This window comes from Dipodomys merriami, unplaced genomic scaffold, assembly GCF_024711535.1.
Source record: "Dipodomys merriami isolate MVZ:Mamm:240054 unplaced genomic scaffold, mDipMer1.0.p SCAF_69, whole genome shotgun sequence".
Classification (NCBI taxonomy): Eukaryota; Metazoa; Chordata; class Mammalia; order Rodentia; family Heteromyidae; genus Dipodomys; species Dipodomys merriami.
In genome coordinates, this window is record NW_027206279.1 from 5,107,102 (window position 1) to 5,128,935 (window position 21,834).

The following is a 21,834-nucleotide window of genomic DNA, read 5'->3' on the forward strand; positions in this document are numbered from 1 at the left end:
CAATATAAACGCCGGTCGGGCTAACGCTTGGATTGGCGCGAGAGTTTTGAAAGGCGCTCGTTCTAGTCATGTCGCCGGTCTTACAGGACGCCATGACCGTCCCGTCCGCGGCGGAGCTGGACTCCTTCAAGTACGGAGACCTGCAGAACTTGGCCAAGAGTCTGGGCCTCCGCGCTAACCTGAAGGTGCGGGGCTGGCAGCGGGCGGGCGGGCGGGCGGCGCGACGGGCCCGGGAAGAGGCCGCGACCGCCTCCTGGGCCCGAGCCAGTGTTTAGAGGCCGAAACGCGCCCGTGGAGGCGCGGTTGTCACCTCATCTTGAGTGTGGCTTCTCCCGAGAGCCGGGGCGGGCTGGGTTGTGTGACAGCACTTGGGGTGCTTCGCGGGCCGTCGGTGAGGAAACGCTGGCCCGGGAGGCGCCCGCCGCCGCGGGGCCGAGCGCGGGCTGCGAGGCCGCTGCGGTTCCTCTTAGTGCAAACTGTGGTCCAGCCCGTGACCCCTTGGTGCGTCATTGGGAGACCCGGCCCCTGCGGATAGGCCCCGGTCTGGTGGGGTTGGCGAGCCGTTCACCGCTCGCTGTTGTGGTGCTCCTGTTCAAAACCCCTCAGGTCTGTGTCCGAGCTGGCCGTGTTGAGGGAAATGTGAGCATCCGCTATGGGATGGGACGTTTATCTATTGTAGTTGAGGTTTCCCCGGTGCGTTTGCAAGCGGTGATCCCCATTCTGAATATCTTTTTTTTTTTTTTTTTTGGGTCCGGTCGTGGGGCCTGAACTCTGGGCCTGGGCACTGTCCCTCAGCTCTTCAGCTCAAGGCTAGTGCTCTACCACTTGAGCCACAGCGCCACTTCCGGCTTTTTTCTTTTTGCTTATGTGGTGCTGAGGAATCGAACCCAGGGCCTTGAGCATGCAAGGCAAGCGCTCTACCACTGAGCCACCTTCCCAGCCCCATTCTGAATATCTTATCAGTCGTCGTGCATGTTTTTAAATTGCTCAAGCAGGACGATCAGAGCCCAAGGAACCCTTTGAATAAAGGAGGGGCCTTGGGGATATGTCTAGGCTGTCGTGTTTAATGGCTCCCCAGTATTTTACGCATAGTTCACTTCCTTGGACTCAGTCCTGTCATTTTGTTTTTTTGCTATTTGGCTGGAATCCTTTTCCCCCTGTCTTGTGACAGAGTTGTTATGTAACCTCAACCTTGCCTTCTACTCTCAGCCTCCCTAGAGCTAGGATTACAGGTGCGCCCCACCAAGAGCATTTTATTCAAGGCTGCATCCCTAAAAACAAAAAGTGGAAGGTAGAGTCTCACTGTATGCCAGGCCTACACGGGCTGTGAGCCTCCTGTTGTTGGCTCTGCCCCACCTCGCTGGGGATGACAGCAATTGAGCCCAACCATTGCATCTCCCTGGTAGCTGGCATAACAATGGCACACAACCTCTCCCAGGGGTTCTGAGATAGAAGCTGGAAGCTCTACAACTTTTTTGCCCAGACTGGCCCTAATTTCCAGTTCCTCTGTAGCTAGGATCACCTAGCTCTTGACCAAAAAAAAAAAGAAAAAAGAACGAAAGAAAAGAGAGGAAGAGAACTAAGAGTCTGGCTTCTAACATGCCAGTCATCTCCATCTTAGACAAGACCTCAAAGAGAAGTTCAAGGGACAAGTAGAAAATACAGCTGGAGGGCTGGGATGGTGGCTCAGTGGTAGAGTGCTTGCCTTGCATGCATGAGGCCCTGGGTTCGATTCCTCAGCACCACATAAGCAAAAAGAAAAAAGCCGGAAGTGGCACTGTGGCTCAAGTGGTAGAATGCTAGCCTTGAGCTGAAGAGCTGAGGAACAGTGCCCAGGCCCAGAGTTCAGGTCCCAAGACTGGACGCCCCCCCCCCAAAAAAAAAAGAAAAAAGAAAATATAGCTGGAATGGTGCCTTATATCTGGAATGATGCAGAGCATTCTGGTAGAGTGGATTGGAGGATGTACCCTCAGAGCATAAGCTTTGATGTATGAGCCCATATCATCTGGTGCTGCTCTGTGGTCCTTTCACACTGTTTTGCAGTTGCCTTTTTCTTTTTTTCCTTCTTTTCTTTCTTTCCCTTCTTTTCTTTCTTTCCCTTCTTTTCTTTCTTTCCCTTCTTTTCTTTCTTTCCCTTCTTTTCTTTCTTTCCCTTCTTTTCTTTCTTTCTTTCTTTCTTTCTTTCTTTCTTTCTCTTTCTTTCTTTCTTTCTTTCTTTCTTTCTTTCTTTCTTTCTTTCTTTCTTTCTTTCTTTCTTTCTTTCTTTCTTTCTTTCTTTCTTTCTTTCTTTCTTTCTTTCTTTCTTTCTTTCTTTCTTTCTTTCTTTCTTGCTGTCAGTCGTGGGTCTTCAACTCTGGGCCTGGGCACTGTCCCCAAGCTTTTGAGCTCAAGGCTAGCGCTCTACCACTGAAGCCATAGCGCCACTTCTGGTTTTCTGGTGGTTAATTGGAGATAAGTATCTCACGTATGGCTTGGAACCACGATCTTCAGATCTCAGCCTCCTGAGTAGCTAGGATTACAGGTGTGAGCCACAAGCACCTGGCATCAGTTGCCTTTTTTTTTTTTTTTTTTTGTCTGACTTTCCCACTGGGATGTGGGGTCCCTGAACTGAAGGGTCAGTTTTGGTGCATCCAGCCTGACCAGAAAACATTTAATGAATGAGAGAAGAATGTATAAGATGAAACTCTTCACATTTTTCTCACTTGTTTCACTTGGTTCTAATTATCTCTTCTGCAGGCAGACAAGTTGTTAAAATCTTTGAAAGCTCACCTCAAACTGGAAGCAAGGAAAGAAAATAACAGTGAGGTAAGTAATTATTAGCTGCTAAACAGTTGTGTTTAGGGGCTGGGAATGTGACTTAGTGGTAGAATGCTTGCCTAGCAAGCATGAAGCCCTGGGTTAGATTCTTCATTACCACATAAACAGAAAAAGCAGGAAGTGGTGCTGGTACTCAAGTGGTAGGGTGCTGGCCTTGAGCAAAAGAAGCTCAGGGACAGTGCCTAGGCCCTGAGTTCAAGCCCCAGGACTGGCCAAAATAAAAAGAAAAGTAATGGGCAGTCAACACCAATTATGATGGTTTAAGATATGCAGGTTCTCACCACAGAGATCATTTATTGGTCATAGTGCCAGGTACTTAACTTTTCATTATTATTTGTTAGAAATGATCAAAAATGCCATGTCACCTAATGAATATGAGGTCCTTAAACAGGCAATACTGCCTGTGATGCTAGCTACTCTGGAAGCTGAGACCAGGCAGAAAAGTCTGTCAGACTCCATCTCCAATTAAGCAGCCAAAAGTCAGGCTGGAGGTGTGGTAGACTACAAGCTGAGCCAGTGGTCCTCAGTTCAAGCCCAGTACCATCACAAGAGACAGGCAGGGAGGGAGGGAAAGGGATTAGAAGAAGAAAAGTAAAAGAATGAAACCTGTATGCCTTGCCTGATGTCCTCACAGTGAATTTGCAACGGTAGAGATACTAGACACCATTAGAGCAAACAGCAGGGCTCTCTACTTAGCTAAGGTTAACCTCAGAGTCACAGTTTTCTGCCTCAGTCTTCTGAGAGCTGGGATTGTAGGCATATACCACCATACTCAGCTCTTCTGTTATCAAAGTTGATAGCATTTAAGCTATTATTGTACATTGAATAATAAAACAACCTGCCCACTACAGAGTGCAGTGTATTGTCATTCAGTGACCGCTCCCCGCTCCTGTGGTGCTGGATATTGAATCCAAGACTTGGCAGAGGCCACTGGGCCACACCCCCAGTGCCTCATACAATGATTCCTTTTATAAGCAGGTCTGTGTGGGATGTTCTGGATCCCAACCATACTTTTCACTTTTAGTTTATGATAATGCAGGTGTTGTTCTCACCTCATTCTTATTTTCCTCTCTGTGGAGTTACTTTGGTCTCGGGGAGCAATCTGGTGTTATGTTATATCCATATGGGAGAGAACATGGCAGATCAGTATCTCTCTTTTTAGGGTGAAAAGGAAACTGCAGCCTTCTTCTGTGATGAGACTGAGACACAGATGTGCAGTCAGGACCAAGCTGGGAAGGAGCCAGTTGTCCATGTCACCAAAAGGAAAAGGCGCAGGCACAAGAGAGGCCACGGGAAGCCGGACTCTCAGGTGAATGAAGTGTGCAAGCTGAACTAGAGCACCACCTGTGCCAGAGCTGGCAGGGTGTTAGTGAGCGTTCCCTCTACACTCCTGTGCTGAGCCCTGTGCTGCACCTCTGAGCTCCTCTTAGAGTATGGTTTTAAAATTCTCTTTCCTCTGCTGCTCCTGCCCAGGTGATTACTCTGCACTCAAGTCCTTCAACAGTGGGGTCGCTGTGGCTTCCCTCCGTTGCTTTGCATAGACTCTGGTTGTGTGCTTTCTTCTTCTTCACTCAGCTGTAACATTCACCAGGCATGGTCCTCATTTCTTGTTTTCTGCCTTCATATAGGCTGCCTAGGTCTCTTAGCCTGACTTATGAGCCATAAGCGAACTCAGCTTCCTGCTTCTTCCATTGGTCTCTGGTACAACAGGAGTGTTGCCAAGTTCAGTGTCATGGCACTGGGGGAGGCAGAGAGGCAGAGCTGTCAGTGCCACCCACGAGTCTTCCTCCCCTACTTTGCTTCTTCTCTTTTCCCCTTATTTTCATACCAATCTTTCTTTCAGTGGTACTGGGATTTGAACTCAAGGCCTTTCACTGGTTAAAGAGGTGCTTACTTGGGCCACAGTTATTAGGGTCTTGCTTTTTTTTTTTATTATGAAAATACTGTACCGAGGGGTTACAATCCTCCCCCCGCCCCCCCAGCCAATCCTCCCCGCTCCCCCCAGGGTTTTGCATTTTTGGTCAGTGGATTCAGACTTCAGTCCTAGATCCTCCTACCTATGTCCGGCTTCTCACCACCACGCTGTTGATGGCCTTGCCTGAGCCAGTCCTCCCTTCCCAAGCAAATGCAACTGGTTACATGTATATGCCACTGCGCCCAGCTGTAAGAGACATTCATAATCTTTGTTTCCTTTTAAAATTTTCAGCAGGATCATTCCAAGATACAAATAAGTGATCCTACTACATTCCAGAATGAGGAAAAGCAGGATCCCAAAACTACTGCAGAAGTTTCTTCTCTGCCAGACCAGAGCCAAGGAGATGGGAATATGGTTTCTGTAGGCCAAAGTGAAATGAAAGGTATGGACTTCATGTCCTCATCCTCCTGAGAGTTCAGACCGTGCTCTCCTGACGCCCATGTCTTCCCTGCCTCTTCCTCCTTTGTGAGGCTCTTGTTGCCGCTATGCCTGCGGCCTGCGGCCATATGTCCCTGCTCCTCCCCGTCATATTGTTGCCTCTGTCTCGTTTTAGAAGGGTGCCAGTCCTACTGGATCTAAATCTACCCAAAATCTAAATCTACCTCAACTTGCCTTTCATCTGCCTGTAAAGAGGCAGTTTCTCAATGTTATATTACAGGTACCAGCCGTTAGGACTTGGACCTATCTCTGGAAATCATAATTCAGCTCAAAACACCAGCTTATAGAACTTGTAATTCAAAGCTAGAACCAAATGCCGAAGACCCTCGGGTCATCTTTTAATTTCTCTCCCCTCCCCCGCAAGTATTAAGGATCAAATGCAGAACATCAAGCTGTATCCCAGAACTATATTACAAGCCCTGACTCTTATAGAAAGTAGAATAAGACTGGTAGTTTAGGGAAGGTAATCCCTCGGGAACAGGAGAGTCCTCAGCCAGCCATAAGTTTGGTAAAGGTCTTATTTGCTTCCTCTACCATACAGTACACAGGCCCCTGGACACCTAATGTGTGTTTCTTAAAAAACAAGCATTTTCTCATACAAGTGTAGAGAGTATGGAAAGTTTATTAGCATGGTTTCCCTCCCCCTTTCCCTCTGTTTTTCTTTGTCATTCCTCGAATCCTTTTGTCTTTTAGTGACTTTTTTTAATAGGGTCTGGTGTGTTTCCTTGGCTGGCCTGACCATAATCTTCCTGTTCACTCCTCCTGAATAGCTGGAGTGGCAGGCACATGCCACCACACCTGGCTTACTGGTTACGATGAGGGCTGGCTAACTTTTTGCCTAGGCATGGCCTTGAACTACTGAGCTGCTCCTGGATAGCTAGCATAACAGTTGTGCACATCCTCACCTGATCTTAATAGTGTGGTTTCTCAGTCCACCCTGAAACTTTTTAAGTAATTAGAGAAATTTTATTTAGAGATAGAAAATGTGTTGTTGTTTTTTTTTTTGTTTTGGTTTTTTGTTTTTGTTGTTGTAGGGCTTGAACTCTGGGCCTGGGCACTGACCCTGATCTCTTCAGCTCAAGCTGAATGCTCTACCACTTGAGCCCCTGCGCCACTAACAGTTTTCTGGTGTTTAATTGGAGATAAGAGTCTCACGGACTTTCCTGCCTGGGCTGGCTTTGAACCATGATCCTCAGCTCTCAGCCTCCTGAGTAGCTAGGATTACAGGCGTGAGCTACCAGTACCTGGCTGAAGTTTTTTTTTTTTTTTTTTGCTGGTCATAGGGCCTGAACTCTGGGCCTGGGCGTTGTCCCTTCTGCTCTTCAGCTCAAGGCTAGCGATCTAGCACTTGAGCTACAGCGGCATTTCAGGCTTTTTCTGCTTATGTGGTGCTGAGGAATTGAATCCAGGGCCTCATGCATTTAAGGTAAGCACTCTACCACTCAGCCACCTTCCCAGCCCAAAATGTATGTTTTTAAAAGATAGTTTTCGGAGCTAGGAATGTGGCTTCATAGTGGAGTGCTTGCCTATCATACATGAAGCCCTGGGTTCAATTCCTCAGAACCACATAAACAGAAAAAACTAGAAATAGCTCTGTCGCTCAAGTGGTAGAATACTGGTTTTGGGCAAAAGAAGCTCAGGGACTGGACTGGGAAGGTGGCTCAGTGGTAGAGTGCTTGTTTTGCATGCCTGAGGCCCTGGGTTCGATTCCTCAGCACCACATAAGCAAAAAGAAAAAAGCCGGAAGTGGCGCTGTGGCTCAAGTGGTAGAGCGCTAGCCTTGAGCTGAAGAGCTGAGGGACAGCGCCCAGGCCCAGAGTTCAGGTCCCGTGACCCGACCCAAAAAAAAAGAAGCTCAGGGACAGTGCCCAGGCCCTGAGTTCAAGCCCCAGGCTCATGCCTGTAATCCTATCTAGTCAGACTACTGAGATCTGAGTAGATTGAGGTTTGGAGACAAATCCACGGATTGTTATTTTCAAATAACCAAGAAAAGTAGAGATATGGCTCAATTGGTAGAGTGCCAGCCTTGAGCATAAATTGTAGAAAATCAAGAAACCAAGTTGAAACCTCCAGTACCAGCAACATTTTTAAAAAGTCATCTTGATTATTCTAGCATTAGAGCTTACTGGAAACCTGTCTTTGATTGGTTTTGTGTCTTTGGATTTAGGTAAGGAAGATTTGAAGGAACCTTCAGAAAGAAAGTCTCTCTATACAGATGGATTTTCCAAATTTGCAAATAGTAAAAAAATTGCAGCTACTACTCCAAGTAAGTGTGTGCACAAACACTGGGAAAGGTTTGGGCCTCTTAAGATGTGGGTGGCAAAGGCTGTGGCTATAACAACTAACTGTACAGATGCGGAGCTAGGATCATATGTTCTGCTCTCATTTTCTAGTTTCCAGATCTTGGGCAGTTTTTCCTTAACAGCCTGACTTCCTCAGTAAAGTAGAAATGATTCTACATGCTGTTTCAGCAGGTGGATGCCCACATTGAGAATATTTTTCCTATTACTGATTACTTAATGAAGCATGTTTGGTAGAAAGGGACTCCATAAATGCCTGATGAATGAATGAATGAATGAATGTGGAATGTGGCATTCTGGGCACAGTAACCACTGTCTACTAAGTTTCTAATCTAAAAAAATCTGGTTTGGGGGGCTGGAAAGGTGGTAGAGCGCTTGCCTTGCATGCATGCAGCCCTGGGTTCGATTCCTCAGGACCACATAAGGAGAATAAAAAAAGGCTGGAAGTTGTGCGGTGGCTCAAGTAGTAGAGCGCTAGCCTTGTGCTGAAGAGCTGAGGGACAGCGCCCAGGCCCAGAGTTCAGGCTCCATAACCGGACCCCCCCCCCCCCCAAAAAAAATCTGGTTTTGGACTTGTAAAACTTCTCACTTTTTTTTTTTTTTTTTTTTTTTATTGTAGAGATACTATACAGAGGGTTACAGTTACATGAGTGAGGTAATGAGTACACTTCCACTTCCTCTTGAACATTGTTACCCCCTCCATTGTTTTCCCCCTACCATCCCCTCCCTCCCTCCCTTCCCCAAGGTTCTTTTTTTTTTTTTTTTTTTTTGATCGTGATTAAGTGATTACTTAATTTCCGGAAATTCACAGTATTGTGGAATAATGATGCTCATTTAAAGTCACAAGTTCATTCTAACTTTCCTGGAGCAAATTGTCTATCACAGTCTGTAATATATAACGGTGCTCATATGTTATATACCATATATGTGATCAGCAGCATGGGGATATTTAGTAGTGGTTCAACCAGATGAGTGGGAGTTCTTTGTTTCTTAAGTCCTGTTAGTTTTGTCATATCACCTAACATTTTGGATTCATCATCCACTTATCAGGGAGACCATGTACTGTTTGTCTCTTCGTTCTTGGCTTACCTCGCTCAACATGATTCCTTCTAGCTCCATCCATTTCCCTGCAAATGCCATTATTTTGTCATTTCTAATGGCTGCATAATATTCCATTGTGTATAGATACCACAATTTTTGGATCCATTCATCTGTGGTGGGGCATCTAGGTTGTTTCCATATCCTAGCTATTGCGAACAGTGCTGCAATAAACATGGAGGTGCACGTGTCCTTGTATATTGGTTCCTGTTGTTCAGGGTAGATGCCTAGAAGTGGTATGACTGGGTCGTAAGGGAGGTCAATCTTTAGCTTTCTAAGGACCCTCCAGACTGCTTTCCAAAGTGGTTGTATGAGTGTACATTCCCACCAGCAGTGTAATAGCGTTCCTCGTTCTCCACATCCCCTCCAGCATTTGTCGTTGGCTGATTTGTGGATGTGGGACATTCTGACTGGGGTAAGGTGGTATCTCAGGGTTGTCTTTATTTGCATTTCCTTCACCACCAGGGATGATGAACATTTCCTCATGTGTTTCTTTGCCATTTTTATTTCTTCATTTGAGAAGTCCCTCTTTAGTTCCCTTGCCCATTTAGTAATTGGTGTGTTGGGTTTGGGAGGGATTAGTTTCTTGAGTTCCCTGTATATACAGGATGTTAACCCCTTGTCTGATATATTGCTGGTAAATATTTTTTCCCAATTAGTTGGTTGTCTTTCTAGCTTGGTTGCGATAGCTTTATCTGTAAAACTTCTCACTTTTTTTTTTTTTTTTTTTTTTGGTGGTGGTGGTGGTGATAGTACCAGGGCCTGGGTATTGCCCTGAGCTGTTTCACTCAAGGCTACTTGTCAACCACTTATAAGCCCTTAGTCTAGAGCTTTTTCTTGTTGTTGGCCATTGGGCTATGTTTTCTCCTTAGTAAACCAAGATGTCACTTAGGAAAGTGGACAACCCAAAGATAGTGACTGCCTTACAGTTTATAAGATGACCCTGATTTGCCCCAAGTTTCTAGAAACTTAAATGTTTAAAATTAGAACTTTCAGGGCTGGGAAGGTGGCTCAGTGGTAGAGTGCTTGCCTTGCATGCTTAAGGCCCTGGGTTCGATTCCTCAGTACCATATAAGCAAAAAGAAAAAAGCCGGAAGTGGCACTGTGGCTCAAGTGGTAGAGTGCTAGCCTTGAGCTGAAAGCTGAGGGACAGCACCCACTCCCAGAGTTCAGGCCCACGACTGTACCCCCCACCCCCAAATTAGAACTTTTAGCCAGGTGTCAGTGGCTCAAATCTATAATCCTAGCTAATCAGGAGGCTGAGATCTGATGATCGTGGTTAAAAGCCAGCCCAGGCTGGGCGCTGGTGGCTCACGCCTGTAATCCTAGCTACTCAGGAGGCTGAGATCTGAGGATCGAGGTTCAAAGCCAGCCCGGGCAGGAAAGACCGTGAGACTCCTATCTCCAATAAACCACCAGAAAACCGGAAGTGGCACTGTAGCTCAAGTGGTAGAGCGCTCGCCTTGAGCTGAAGAGCTGAGGGACAGCGCCCAGGCCCAGAGTTCAAGCCCCACGACCGACCAAAAAAAAAAAAAAAGCCAGCCCAGGCAGGAAAGTCCATTGAGACTCTAATCTCCAATAAACCGCCAGAAAACGAAGTGGCGATGTGGTTCAAGTGGTAGAGCACTAGCCTTGAGCTGAAGAGCTGAAGGACAGCACTCAGCCCCAGAGTTCAAGCCCCATGACTGACAAAAAAAAAAAATTAGAACTTTCACCAGGTGCTGATGGCTCATACTTGTAATTGTACCTACTCAGGAGGCTGGGATCTGAGGATCACTGGTCAAAGCCAGCCTGGGCAGAAACTTCCAGAAAACTGGAAGTGGTGCTGAGAGCACTAGCCTTGAGGAAAATAGCTCAAGGACAGTAGCCAGGCCCGAGTAAAAGCCCCATAAACAACAACAACAGGCTGGGAAGGTAGCTCAGTGGTAGAGCGCTTGCCTTGCTTGCTTGAGGCCCTGGGTTCGATTCCTCAGCACCCATAAGCAAAAAAAAAAAAAAAGCCAGAAGTGGCGCTGTAGCTCATGTGATAGAGCGCTAGCCTTGAGCTGAAGAGCTGAGGGGCAGCGCCCAGGCCCAGAGTTCAGGCCCCATGACCGGACCCAAAAAAACAACAACAAAAGTGGAACTTTAGCAGAGATGACACTGAAGTTAAATGTCAAGGGTGCAAAAAGAGGGCTGGGAAGGTGGCTCAGTGGTAGAGCGTTTGCCTTGCATGCATGAGGCCCTGGGTTCGATTCCTCAGCACCACATAAGCAGGAAAAAAAAAAGCCGGAAGTGGTGCTGTGGGTCAAGTGGTAGAGCGCTAGCCTTAAGCTGAAGAGCTGAGGGACAGCACCCAGGCCCAGAGTTCGGGCCTCATGACCGGACCACCCCCACCCCCCAGAAAAAAGGATGCAAAAAGAGAAAGTGAATAAATGGGTTTTGTCTTGCTAATTTTCATATTTTTGGGGAATTTTCTAGACTTTAAGAAGCTTCATGAAGCTCATTTTAAGGGAATGGAGTCCATTGATGAATATATTAAGAGAAAAAGGAAACATTTTGAAGAACACAACTCATTGAATGAACTGAAGGTATGCAGAAAAAAATCCATGTTCTTTTTTTTTTCAACCAAGGATCTCACTGTGCCCCGGCTGGCTTTCAACTCTTAATCCTTCTGCTTCCTGAGTGCTGGGATTATAGAGCTACCACCAAGCCTAGATAAAATTCATGTTCCTGGGGTGGGAATGTGGCTCAGTGGTAGAGTGCTTGCCTTGCATGCAGGAGGCCCTGGGTTTGATTCCTTAACACCACATAAGCAGAAAAACTGGGAAGTGGCACTGTGACTCAAGTGGTAGAGCGCTAGCCTTGAGCTGAAGAGCTGAGGGACAGTACCCAGGGCCAGAGTTCAGGCCCCACAACCAACAAAAAACAATCATGCTCCTAATGGGACTAAATTATTGGTTTCTAATCTCCAAACATGTTGTCCTATGGCTTATAGAAACAGTATTGTTTTTCTTTGCCTTCCTTCCTCCCTCCCTCCTTCCCTCTCTTTGTCTTAGTTTCTTTCTCTCTTTTCCTTCCTTCCTTCCTTCTTTCCTTCCTTCCTTCCTTCCTTCTTCCTTCCTTCCTTCCTTCCTTCCTTCCTTCCTTCGTGTGTGTGTGTGTGTGTGTGTGTGTGTGTGTGTGTGTGTGTATGTGTGTGTGTGTGTGTGTGTGTGTGTGTGTGTGTGTGTGTGTGTGTTAATAGGAGAGCTTGAACTCAGAGCCTCATGTTCTCATTGGACTTTTCACTCATGAATGGTATCCTACTTCTTCTACTTCTTCTTTTTTTTTTTTTTAAATCCTCCAGTGTGGTTTTATTTTTATTTATTTATTTTTTTTGTTGGTTGTGGGGCTTGAACTGTGGACCTGGGCACTGTCCCTGAGCTCTTCAGCTCAAGGTGAGTGCTCTACTGCTTGAGCCACAGCGCCACTTCCTGGTATTCTACTTCTTGAGCTATACTTTGAGCCCAGATTTTTGTTTTTGTTTTTACTGGTTAATTGAGGATGTCATCTCTTGGCTTTTTCTGCTCAGGCTGACTTTGAACCATCATCCTTCAGATCTGCACTTCCTGAGTAGCTAAGATTATAGGCATGAGCCACCAGCACCCAGCGTTGTGTGTGAACACTACCTGGCAGGGCTGTATTTCTTTACCTATCAGATGAACATATCTTTGCCTTAGAATTGCTTTCTGCCACTCTGAGGATTTTTGACCCCTGTAAGGGGAGCAGATAGGGCGCTCCTTCCACAGTATTAGCAGTAAATTTTTCTGTTCTTGTGGACCAGGTGGTTTGTCTGTCACTTTCATCAAGAATGAATTCATTTCTGGCTGGAGCCCCCTTCATTCCCTTGTCACTTTCCTGAAAGAAGATGGGGCATCTTAGTGGCTGAAAGGTTCCTGCTGTAACAGCTATCAGTGCACATTCAAAGAGAGAGATGCTGAGGTACCCTTAGGTGCATTTAGACGGCATCCTCGGAACTAGACACGTGCTGGGAGCTGCCAGATAGAGGGCTGACTACCTACCTCTGCCTGTTTCTCAAGAACAATGCCTGTGTTTGTGGTATTAAATATAGGAAAATAATAAGAAGTCTGTTTAAAAGGGAGCAGAAGGCTCCATGTGGCAGGTGGGGGTAGGAGCTGTTTCTCTTACTGCTAAATTTCAAGTTTTCTGGCATCTAGGGCCAAAAGAGAAAAAAAAAAACTCACGTTCATAATTTTGTATGGCTGAACTGGGGTTAGAACTCAGGGCTCTGAGCTTGCTAAGAAAGTACCACTTGAGCCACTCCCTCAGTCCAAAGTGAGAAGTCATAAAGAACTTTTTAAAAATAGACGTAAGCTTCTTGGTGGTGAACTTAATTAAAAGGGTGAATGTTGAAGACACTATTACTTTTTTTTCTTTTTAGCAAACAGCATCAAAGCCAAATCATGGCATAAATTTCAGTCCTTCGTCCTGATCTAACAAAATGGAGGTTCTTTTTCCTTTTTTTGTCAGTTCTAGGGCTTGAACTCAGGGCCTGGTCACTGCCCTAACCTCTTTTACTCAAGACTAGCAGTCTACCACTTTAAGCCACAGCTCTATTTTTGGTTTTTGAGTTGTTAATTGGAGATAAGAATCTCGAGGGTACTTTTCTACCAGGGCTGGCTTTGAACCACAATCCTCAGATCTCAGCCTCCTGAGTAGCTAGGATTACAGGCGTGAGCCACTGGCACCTGGCTCACACAGGGTTTTGTTTTTTTTGGGTTTTTTTTTTTTGTCAATTGTGGGTCTTGAACTCTGGGCCTGGGCGCTGTCCCTCAGCTCTTCAGCTCAAGGAGAGCGCTCTACCACTTGAGCTATAGCGCCACTTCCAGTTTTCTAGTGGTTTATTGGAGATAGGAGTCTCACTGAGTTGTTCTTTCTTGAAGATAAAGAAAATGAAGCACTTTTCTTAGTTTCAGTGTTATTTAAGCCTGCTGGCCCCATCTGAGTGAGTTCAGTTCTAGAATCCCACCTTCCACCCGCCTTGTTCTGTCAGATTTGGAATGATCTGTTTGGAGAATAGAGAAGCAGCGGCCATTACAGTCACTTCCCTATGGCTGATGGACTATAAGAAAACAGAGATTGTCCTCCTAGCCAAATACTTCACATTCCAAATCCCTTTCCACAATTAGTCTTTCAGCTTTGCTAGTTAAAACCTACCTTGCTCTTTTAAGGCTTTGATGTCGCTTTTCCTGTCCTGAGATTGTAAAGTATACTTCTGTATTTATTTTCACTTTTACTTTTCTTCTAGGGGTTAGGAGTCAAGTCTGCATTCGGCACTGCACTTGTTCAGCAGGCTCTCCACCACCTGAGCATGCTCCGAGCCCTTTTCTACTAATTGTATTATTCCCACTGTTTAATGCTTAAGTCACAATTTACTTTTGTATATGTCAACTTCAATCATCCTATCTCTAAAGTGGTAATGTGGTTGTTCTTGCAACAGATCCTAGAGTAATAATAGAAAAATACCTATTTATTCTTTGTACTTTCCCAATGTCTAAAAAAAGACGACCAAGTGGGACCCTCCATAGCAATTTCACAGTGAACATTACTTTCCCTTCTTCCCTCACTTTTCTTTGGGTTTATAGGTAGGAGGATTGCATTGGAAGCCAGACCCCAGGAAGAAATGAAACCTTGTAAGAAATAGTTAATGCAAAAAAGATAGTAAAATGTTGTTTGAAGGGAGATAGACTATGTGGATTACCTGGCATAAATTCTTCGATCTAACAACACAGGGGTTCTCTTTTTTTTCGGGGGGGGGGGGTCGGTCATGGGGCTTGAATGCTGAATACATTTAGGAGATTGTTGACAAGTGTATTTAATGTATCCTTGGTAGAAAAATCATTGTTTCCTTCCTTTCTAGCTGTTAGGAACTGTGCTGCTGCATTGTTTTCTCTGGCTGTGAAGTGACTGGGTATATGGTGGCTAAGAGGCTTTTTTCTTTTGCTGTTGTTGGTCATGGGGCTTGAACTCAGGGCCTGGGCGCTGTCCTTCAGCTCTTCAGCTCAAGGCTAGCGCTCTACCATTTGAGCCACAGCGCCACTTCCGGTTTTCTGGTGGTTTATTGAAGATAAGCTTTGCTGCCCGGGCTGGCTTTGAACCGCAATCCTCAGATCTCAGCCTCCTGAGTAGCTAGGATTACAGGCGTGAGCTACCAGCGCCCAGCAAGAGAAGCTTTTTGGCACATTTTTTACCACATTTTTTGGCAAATCTAGATGTTGCTCTTTCCATCTGAATCACCCTAGCAACACAGACAGGTGTTGCCTGTAGACAGGTAATGGCACGGTGGCCATACAAGTTAACTAGGAAGGGATGCTAGTCATGTAATCGTTGGCATGTAGCAGGGTAATGGAGGCAGTCTTCTGCACTTTGCTGTTTGGACACAGCCAAGCTTTTAAAGTGGTACATTTCTTTCTCAGAAGCAGCCTGGCAGTAAGGGAAAGGTAGTGACTCCAGTTCCTCCCAGAGGAAGACTCCCTGTGGCCTGCACTCCCACACAAAAGTGCCACTCTCCAGGCCAGTCCCGCAACCCTGCAAGGCAGAGCGCAGTGTGTCTGAAGGGGCCAGTCAGGCGGACCACGCTCTCAGCAACCAAAATGAACGTCAGGTAAAGAGATCATTCCAAACCTTATAAATATTTTTAGTTTTTAAATCTTTTTGTTTGGGGGTTTTTTTGGTAGTAAAGATCGAACTCAGTCCTTAAGCATGTTAGACAAGCTGTCCAGCATTGAACAACAGCCTTCAGATTCATTCTAGTGTTGCTTAAAGGGGGAAAACAGAAAAGGAAGTGAAAAAGGATTGAGAACAAAGAAAGATCAGTGATGTTTTATAAGTTAGAATCTTGTCATTTGGATTCAGTTTTCTTGTTCAATCCAATGTCCTTAAGCACAGGTTTTATTTTTAAGACAGAAAATAAGACATATGTGTATGTATATAGATAGATAATCTTGATTTTATTAGTTTGCTGTATGCTTACTAGAAATGAATTATTCCATTGGCTTAAATATAAAAGTGAAGCTAACTTCACCAGGAATAAGCAGAAAAGGAGAGCATCTCCAGTTGGTTCCTGAACTCTAACCTGAAGCCTGCAGGCATATACCACAAGCCTGACCATGGTTAATGTCCTCTACCTTATCTCCCTGGTGATGGTCCAGTGCTTTTACCTCCTGCCATAAGTATTCTCGTGATGCCCTCTACTGTCATTTTAGGTTTTCAGCTGCTACTAAAGATAACGAACATAAGGGTTCACTGACCAAGACTCCAGCCAGAAAGTCTCCACATGTGTCTCTATCTGGGATTACTCCCAAAAGCCAGGCTGTGCTCGGAACACCCAAGTTAAAGACCACCAAGGGGAATTCTGCTTCTGGTAAAAAAAAAAAAAAACAAACAAAAACACTCTTAAATCCTTTCCACATGTACAAAATCATGTGCAAAAACTTCATCCTGCAGGAAGTGATTGGGAGGATCACAGAAAAGCCCATTGATCATATGATTTAAAAAATGAAAAGAACTATAATAGGTCTTTGGTCTAACTAAGCCCTCTAATGTTTTGGGGTCTTTTTTTTAGTCATTACTCCATTCAAGTTGACAAGCATGGCAATGAAGACTCCAGTCTCCGATAAGAAACCAGTGTTTGATCTGAAAGCAAGTTTGTCTCGTCCCCTCAACTATGAGCCACACAAAGGTGGGTGTTTGCTGCTATGGAGCCTATGTAAGGCTTCAGAGTAAATGATTATGTAAAGATGAGGGGAAAAATGTGAATGTAGATCAATGTGAAAATGCTTGCCTAGCATACATGAGGCCAGCCCTGGGTTTGATCCCCAACACTAAAAATCAATTAATGCATAAATAAACAACTTCTGCTAACTGAGCAGAAGCCACACTTTATTTACAATTCCTTCCCTTGTCCCTGCTTCCAGATGGACCCATAATTTAAAATTAATTGGTTTATTTACACTTTAACCAAAGTTATAACTTGTAAACAATATCACTACTCAAAATTAATATAATTTCAGCTAGTATCAAGAAAAATTGAAAAGTTAGCCCATGCTAACTTCTCACTTTTTGTCTGTTTTGAACACTACTATGAATATGGTAGGTACATAGTATCTGAGCCTTTGCACCTTTTTTTAAATCTTAGTAACTTAGTAATTGTTAGTAACTTTCAAATATATAATAATACATTGTTAACCAGAGTCATATTATACAATATACCTCTTTTATTTCCCCTAACTGAAATCTTCTGTTCCTAACCCGTACCTCCCCAATCCTGCCGACCCTTCTCCTCCACCACAATCCCACTCTGCTTTTGAGTTCAGTTGTTTCAGATTCCACACACGAGAGAACATGCAGTATGTGCTTTCTCATGTCTGGCTTACTTGACTTGGTGTATACCAATTCCAATCCATGTTGTTGCAAATGATAGGATTTCCATCTTTGTCAAGGCTGACAATATCCTATTATGTACACTAATGATGTTCTTTATCCATTCATCTGTTGATGGACACTAGGCTGATTCCATGGCCTGTCTACTGTGAGTACTAGTAGTGCTCTTAACATGGGAGTGCAGGAGTCTTGTCAATAAACTAATGGTGAATCTTCTGGGTAAATACCTAGAAATGAGAACTGCTGGATCTAGTCCCAGTTCTACTCCCAACAGAATAGTCCCAACTCACTCCACTCTCAGTGCATTGTAATAGGTTAATAGTGTCAGAATAACAGAAATACACTGGTAAAATGCTTTTTCTTTTTTTGCGGGGGTGGGGGGTAAGGTCAGTTGTGGGACTTGAACTCCACACAGGTACTATCCCTGAGCTTCTTCACTCAAGGATAACACTCTTCCCACTTTAAGACACAGTGCTGCTTCTGGTTTTCTGGTGGTGAATTGGAGATGAGTCTCACACACTTTCCTGCCCAATCTGGCTTCAAGCCATGGTCCTCAGATCTCAGCCTCTTGAGTAGCTAGGATTCTGGCATAAGCCACTGACACTCAGCTCAAAATGCTACTTTAATATTAAATATAATATCTCAGTATTTTAGCATAAATGATACTTGGTTGTAAGTTTCTTTCTTTTTTCTTTTTTGTCAATTCTGGGGCTTGACCTCAGGGCTTGGTCCCTATCCCTGAACTTCTTTTGCTCAAGGCTAGCACTCTACCATGTGAGCCACAGCATCATTTCCAGTTTTTTCTGTTTATGTGGTACTGAGGAATCGAACCCAGGGCTTCATGTCTGCTAGGCAAGCACTCTACCACTAAGCTACATTCTCAGCCCTGTAATAGTTTCTTTTGGAATCTGTTAAGGGTGTTTTTGTATGAGTTTTTTTTTCTGAGACTTCATAGGAATTTTAAAATAGGACACATGTTCATTTTTAGAAGAAAAACCTGACATATCTGGAATATGGAATCTAAGTATTTTAGGGATGTACTAGGAATTATGTGAAACAGTATAAATGCTGCTAGGAAGCAAGTAGCCACAGATGAAGACAACAGACTTGTAAATAAGATATCTATAAATTGTTTGTGCTACATTAGGAAAGCTGAAACCATGGGGACACTCTAAAGAAAATAATTCTCTCACTGAACATGCAAGCAGAGTCAGTGTCTATAAGAAATCTTACAAACAGCCTCCTCTCCAAACCAGGTGAGTAAATAATTATCCAGTTTGAGAATGTTTCTAATTTCAAACCACAGTATACAAAAGCACCTCCAAAAGATAGGGTAGCCTCATTAGTAGTATTAGGAAGGTCAGAAGTGGCTAACTTAATCCGTTTTACTTAAAAGAAAACAGTATTGCTTCGTGAAGTCTGAAAGTGCAAGCAAGTCAGGCACTAGGGGGAGCTTCGCACTCTGGCATTTCACATGGTGGATGAATCACATGGTGTAAGCACATTCAAGAGGCAAGAATGCTCAAGTGATAGTGTTTGCCTAAGAAGCAGAAGGCTCTGAGCTTATTCCCTGCCACTGAAAAAAAAAACAATAGCAGCATGTGAAGAGCTCAAACACAGTGGCCTCATTTTCTACCTAGTCCCTCAAAACCCAACCTTTCAAAGGGCAATACCCACATACTCTACCAGGCTCCACTCTTAAGGAGTCTAGCACATTATATTGTGGCTCAAGCTTCCAGCACATGAACCCATGGGATACAAAACATATCCAGACTACAAGGAGGAATCTATAGAATGTTTTGTAATAGTGTGACTAGGCTCTAGGGTGGCAGATTCCAAATCAGGTTTAGATTGAGCCCCAATATCTGCTTTATGAACAGAACTGTACCGGTGATTCAGAAAACTCAAAGCACAGGTCTTGCATGACCTATTCTCCCAGGCAATGCACGCAGTATCCATCCAGACCTCAATGCTCAAGGGCCCAGGGCACCTAGGTCCTGAGTGGATATAAATTACTCTCAAAGAAACAAGGAAGATGAGGTATTAAATCTAGGACTTTGGAGGCTTTCTTTACCACAAGAGCAAGTTGTACCCAGATCACTGCCTGCTTAGTGGTAGCTGGTCCTGGGTGAGGCAAGAACCACTGACGAGCACTCTCCTCGTACAGGGCCACCCATCCCTTGATTCTTGTCTATACCCAGCTTCTGCTAAAGCCTTTACCATGTGTTATTAAGGAGATGATAAGAGTGAGACGCCAGTGACTCTCACTTGTAATCCTAGCTACTCAGGAGGCTAGAATCTGAGAATCATAATTCAAAGTCAGACTAGGCAGAAAAGTCTATTTAACCAGGAAAAAGCCAGAAGTAGAACTATGGCTCAAGTGGTAGGGCACCAGCCTTGAGAGAGAAAGGCAGACAAGAGGGCCCTGAGTTCAAACTCACACACAAAAGAAACAAAGAAAAGTTAGTTAACATGATGATCCTGGGCTTTTTTTAAATTAATGATCTCTAGAAAAATATAATAGAGGGCTAGGAAGGTGTCTCAGTGGTAGACTGCTTGCCTTACGTGCATGAGGCTCTGGGCTCAATTCCTTAGCACCATATAAGCAGAAAAAGCCAGAAGTGGTGTTGTGGCTCAAGTGGTAGAGTGCTAGACTTGAGCTGAAGACCTAAGGGACAGCGCCCAGGCCCAGAGTTCAGGCCTCACGACAAAAAAAAAAAGCCCACCGGTGGCTCACTCCTGTAATCCTAGCTACTCAGGAGGCTGAGATCTGAGGATCACGGTTCGAAGCCAGCCCGGGCAGGAAAGACCCTGAGACTCCTATCTCCAATAAACCTCTAGAAAACTGGAAGTGGTACTGTGGCTCAAGTGGTAGAGTGCTCCCCTGGAGCTGAACAGTGCAGGGATAGCGCTCAGGCCCAGAGTTCAAGCCCCACGACTGACAAAAAAAAAAAATTAACAATAATAATATATACACACACACACAGGTCAAAGTCAGTAGTAGATCCTACTTCTAATTTTAGCTCTGTAACCAGACCATGTGATTGTGAATTTAAACTTTTTGTTGGTGGTGGTCTGGGGCTTGAACTCTGGGCCTGGGCATGTCCTTAACTCTTCAGCTCAAGGCTTAAGTGCTATACCACTTGAACCATATCACTACTTCTGGTTTTCTGGTGGTTAATTGAAGAGTCTCATAGACTTTCCTGCCCAGGCTGGCTTTGAACTGGGATCCTCAGATCTCAGCCTCCTGAGTAGCTAGGATTACAGGCATGAGCCACTGGCAACTGGCTACATTTTATTTATTTATTTATTTTTTGGTTCCCATCCTGGGGATTGAACTCAGGGTCCCTGAGCTTATGTGCTTGAACTAGCACTCCACAACTTGAGCCACAGCTCCATGTCCAGCTTTTTATTGACTTAATTGGAAATGTGTCTCACAGACTTTCTTACCCAGGCTGGCTTCAGACAGCAACCCTCAGAGCTCAGCCTCCCGAGTAGTTAGGATTACAGATGTGAGCCACTAGTGCCTGACATGTGAGTGTGATTTTTGATAGCCTAATAGGAGTAGAGATTTAATTAAATCACTGTAGTCAGTAACTTCTGGTTCCCATTCCATGCATGATTTTAAAATCCTGAGGTCACAGAAAACGCAAATACCTACTTCTAGCCCTTTGAACAACACGACCAGGTATTAGAATATTTTCACAAGTGTGTTAGATGTCATTTAAGTTTGTGTACTAGTTTGAAGTTGTCTGCAGTGGCACCGCTAGGACCTAACCTATGACCTACCTGTTCCTCTTAGGGAAGAGCAACGGAAAAAGCGTGAGCAAGAACGAAAGGAGAAGAAAGAAAAGGTGTTGGGTGCCCGAAGGGGCCTCAATATGATTAAAAACAACTAATTTTTTAATGTCTGGTTAATATTTCTTCATTCCTCTTTTTCTTTGTAAATATTTTTCTACTGTCCCCCCCTTCATTAGTCAGAAGCTCTTGTTTCCCTGTTGACTTTTATCTGTTATCTATGTACTGTCCCTGGGTTCTTCAGGTCCAATAGCTCTGAAAAGTTATCATCTTAAAGCTCAAAAATTCGCTAGGCATGGGTGGCTCACGCCTGTAATCTTAGCTACATAGAGGCTGAGATCCAAGTATCATGGTTTAGAGCCAGCTGTGCAGGAACATCTGTGAAACTTTTATCTCCAATAAACTACTCTGAAAAATCCAGAAGTGGTGCTGTGGTGTAGAACACTAGCTTTGAGCAAAAGAAGCTCAGGGATAGCACCAAGGCCCAGAGTTCAAGTCCTGAAACCTGGGGGGGGGGGGGGGGGGGGGCATTCTTTGCAGTGGTTTTTATCTAAGCCTCTGTACATTCCATTTTCTAAGGAGACTCATCCTTGATATTAACAACTTAGGTACTTTTAATGTCAAGATTCCTCTCAGTTCTAACATTGTGGGCAAAAGCATGACCTGATGGCAGCTACTGACACCACAGCTTCAGTAGAGATAGAGTAGAAATGCAGCTCAGCACCCTCCATACTAGAAAATCTAGCAGTTTTCAACTGGGCCAATCATTTGATTATGGCACCAATACTGTAACTCTGAAAAACGTAAAAGAGTATAAGCACTTGTGTTTATATCACTGTGTAATTTTCATTTACTATATTCTTAAAATTCTACAGTTCATTCTATCTTTGCTTATTTAAAAATAATAACTACAGATCCAAATCAAAATTTAAGAGGGCTAGTGGGTATGATAGAAAACTATGCCCTAGGTCCCATGGCCAATAC

General features: G+C 44.5%; 1 protein-coding gene across 2 annotated transcripts; it reads left to right on the forward strand.

The window, feature by feature from the left end:
- Positions 1-17: 17 nt before the first annotated feature.
- On the forward strand, positions 18-21,359 carry Nusap1 (nucleolar and spindle associated protein 1). Of its 2 annotated transcripts, none has more exons than XM_070005838.1 (11): positions 18-185; positions 2,737-2,805; positions 3,980-4,126; positions 5,024-5,174; positions 7,398-7,496; positions 11,089-11,198; positions 15,087-15,274; positions 15,876-16,033; positions 16,235-16,351; positions 18,200-18,308; positions 20,855-21,359. In XM_070005838.1, the coding sequence occupies exons 1-11, from the start codon at positions 69-71 to the stop codon at positions 20,949-20,951; spliced, it is 1,362 nt and encodes a 453-aa protein (XP_069861939.1). In that variant the 5' UTR covers positions 18-68; the 3' UTR covers positions 20,952-21,359. The 2 variants fall into 2 exon arrangements, with proteins under 2 accessions (XP_069861939.1, XP_069861940.1); XM_070005839.1 differs by having other exon boundaries at positions 5,027-5,174.
- The last annotated feature ends 475 nt before the right edge of the window (positions 21,360-21,834 follow it).

Bases quoted from the DNA above. Each gene is read 5' to 3' on its own strand.
- Nusap1 (XM_070005838.1), top strand. From the start codon at position 69: ATGTCGCCGGTCTTACAGGACGCCATGACCGTCCCGTCCGCGGCGGAG. The intron at 4,127-5,023 runs GTGAATGAAGTG...TAAAATTTTCAG, and splicing joins ACGGGAAGCCGGACTCTCAG to CAGGATCATTCCAAGATACA. The intron at 16,034-16,234 runs GTAAAAAAAAAA...TCTTTTTTTTAG, and splicing joins CAAGGGGAATTCTGCTTCTG to TCATTACTCCATTCAAGTTG.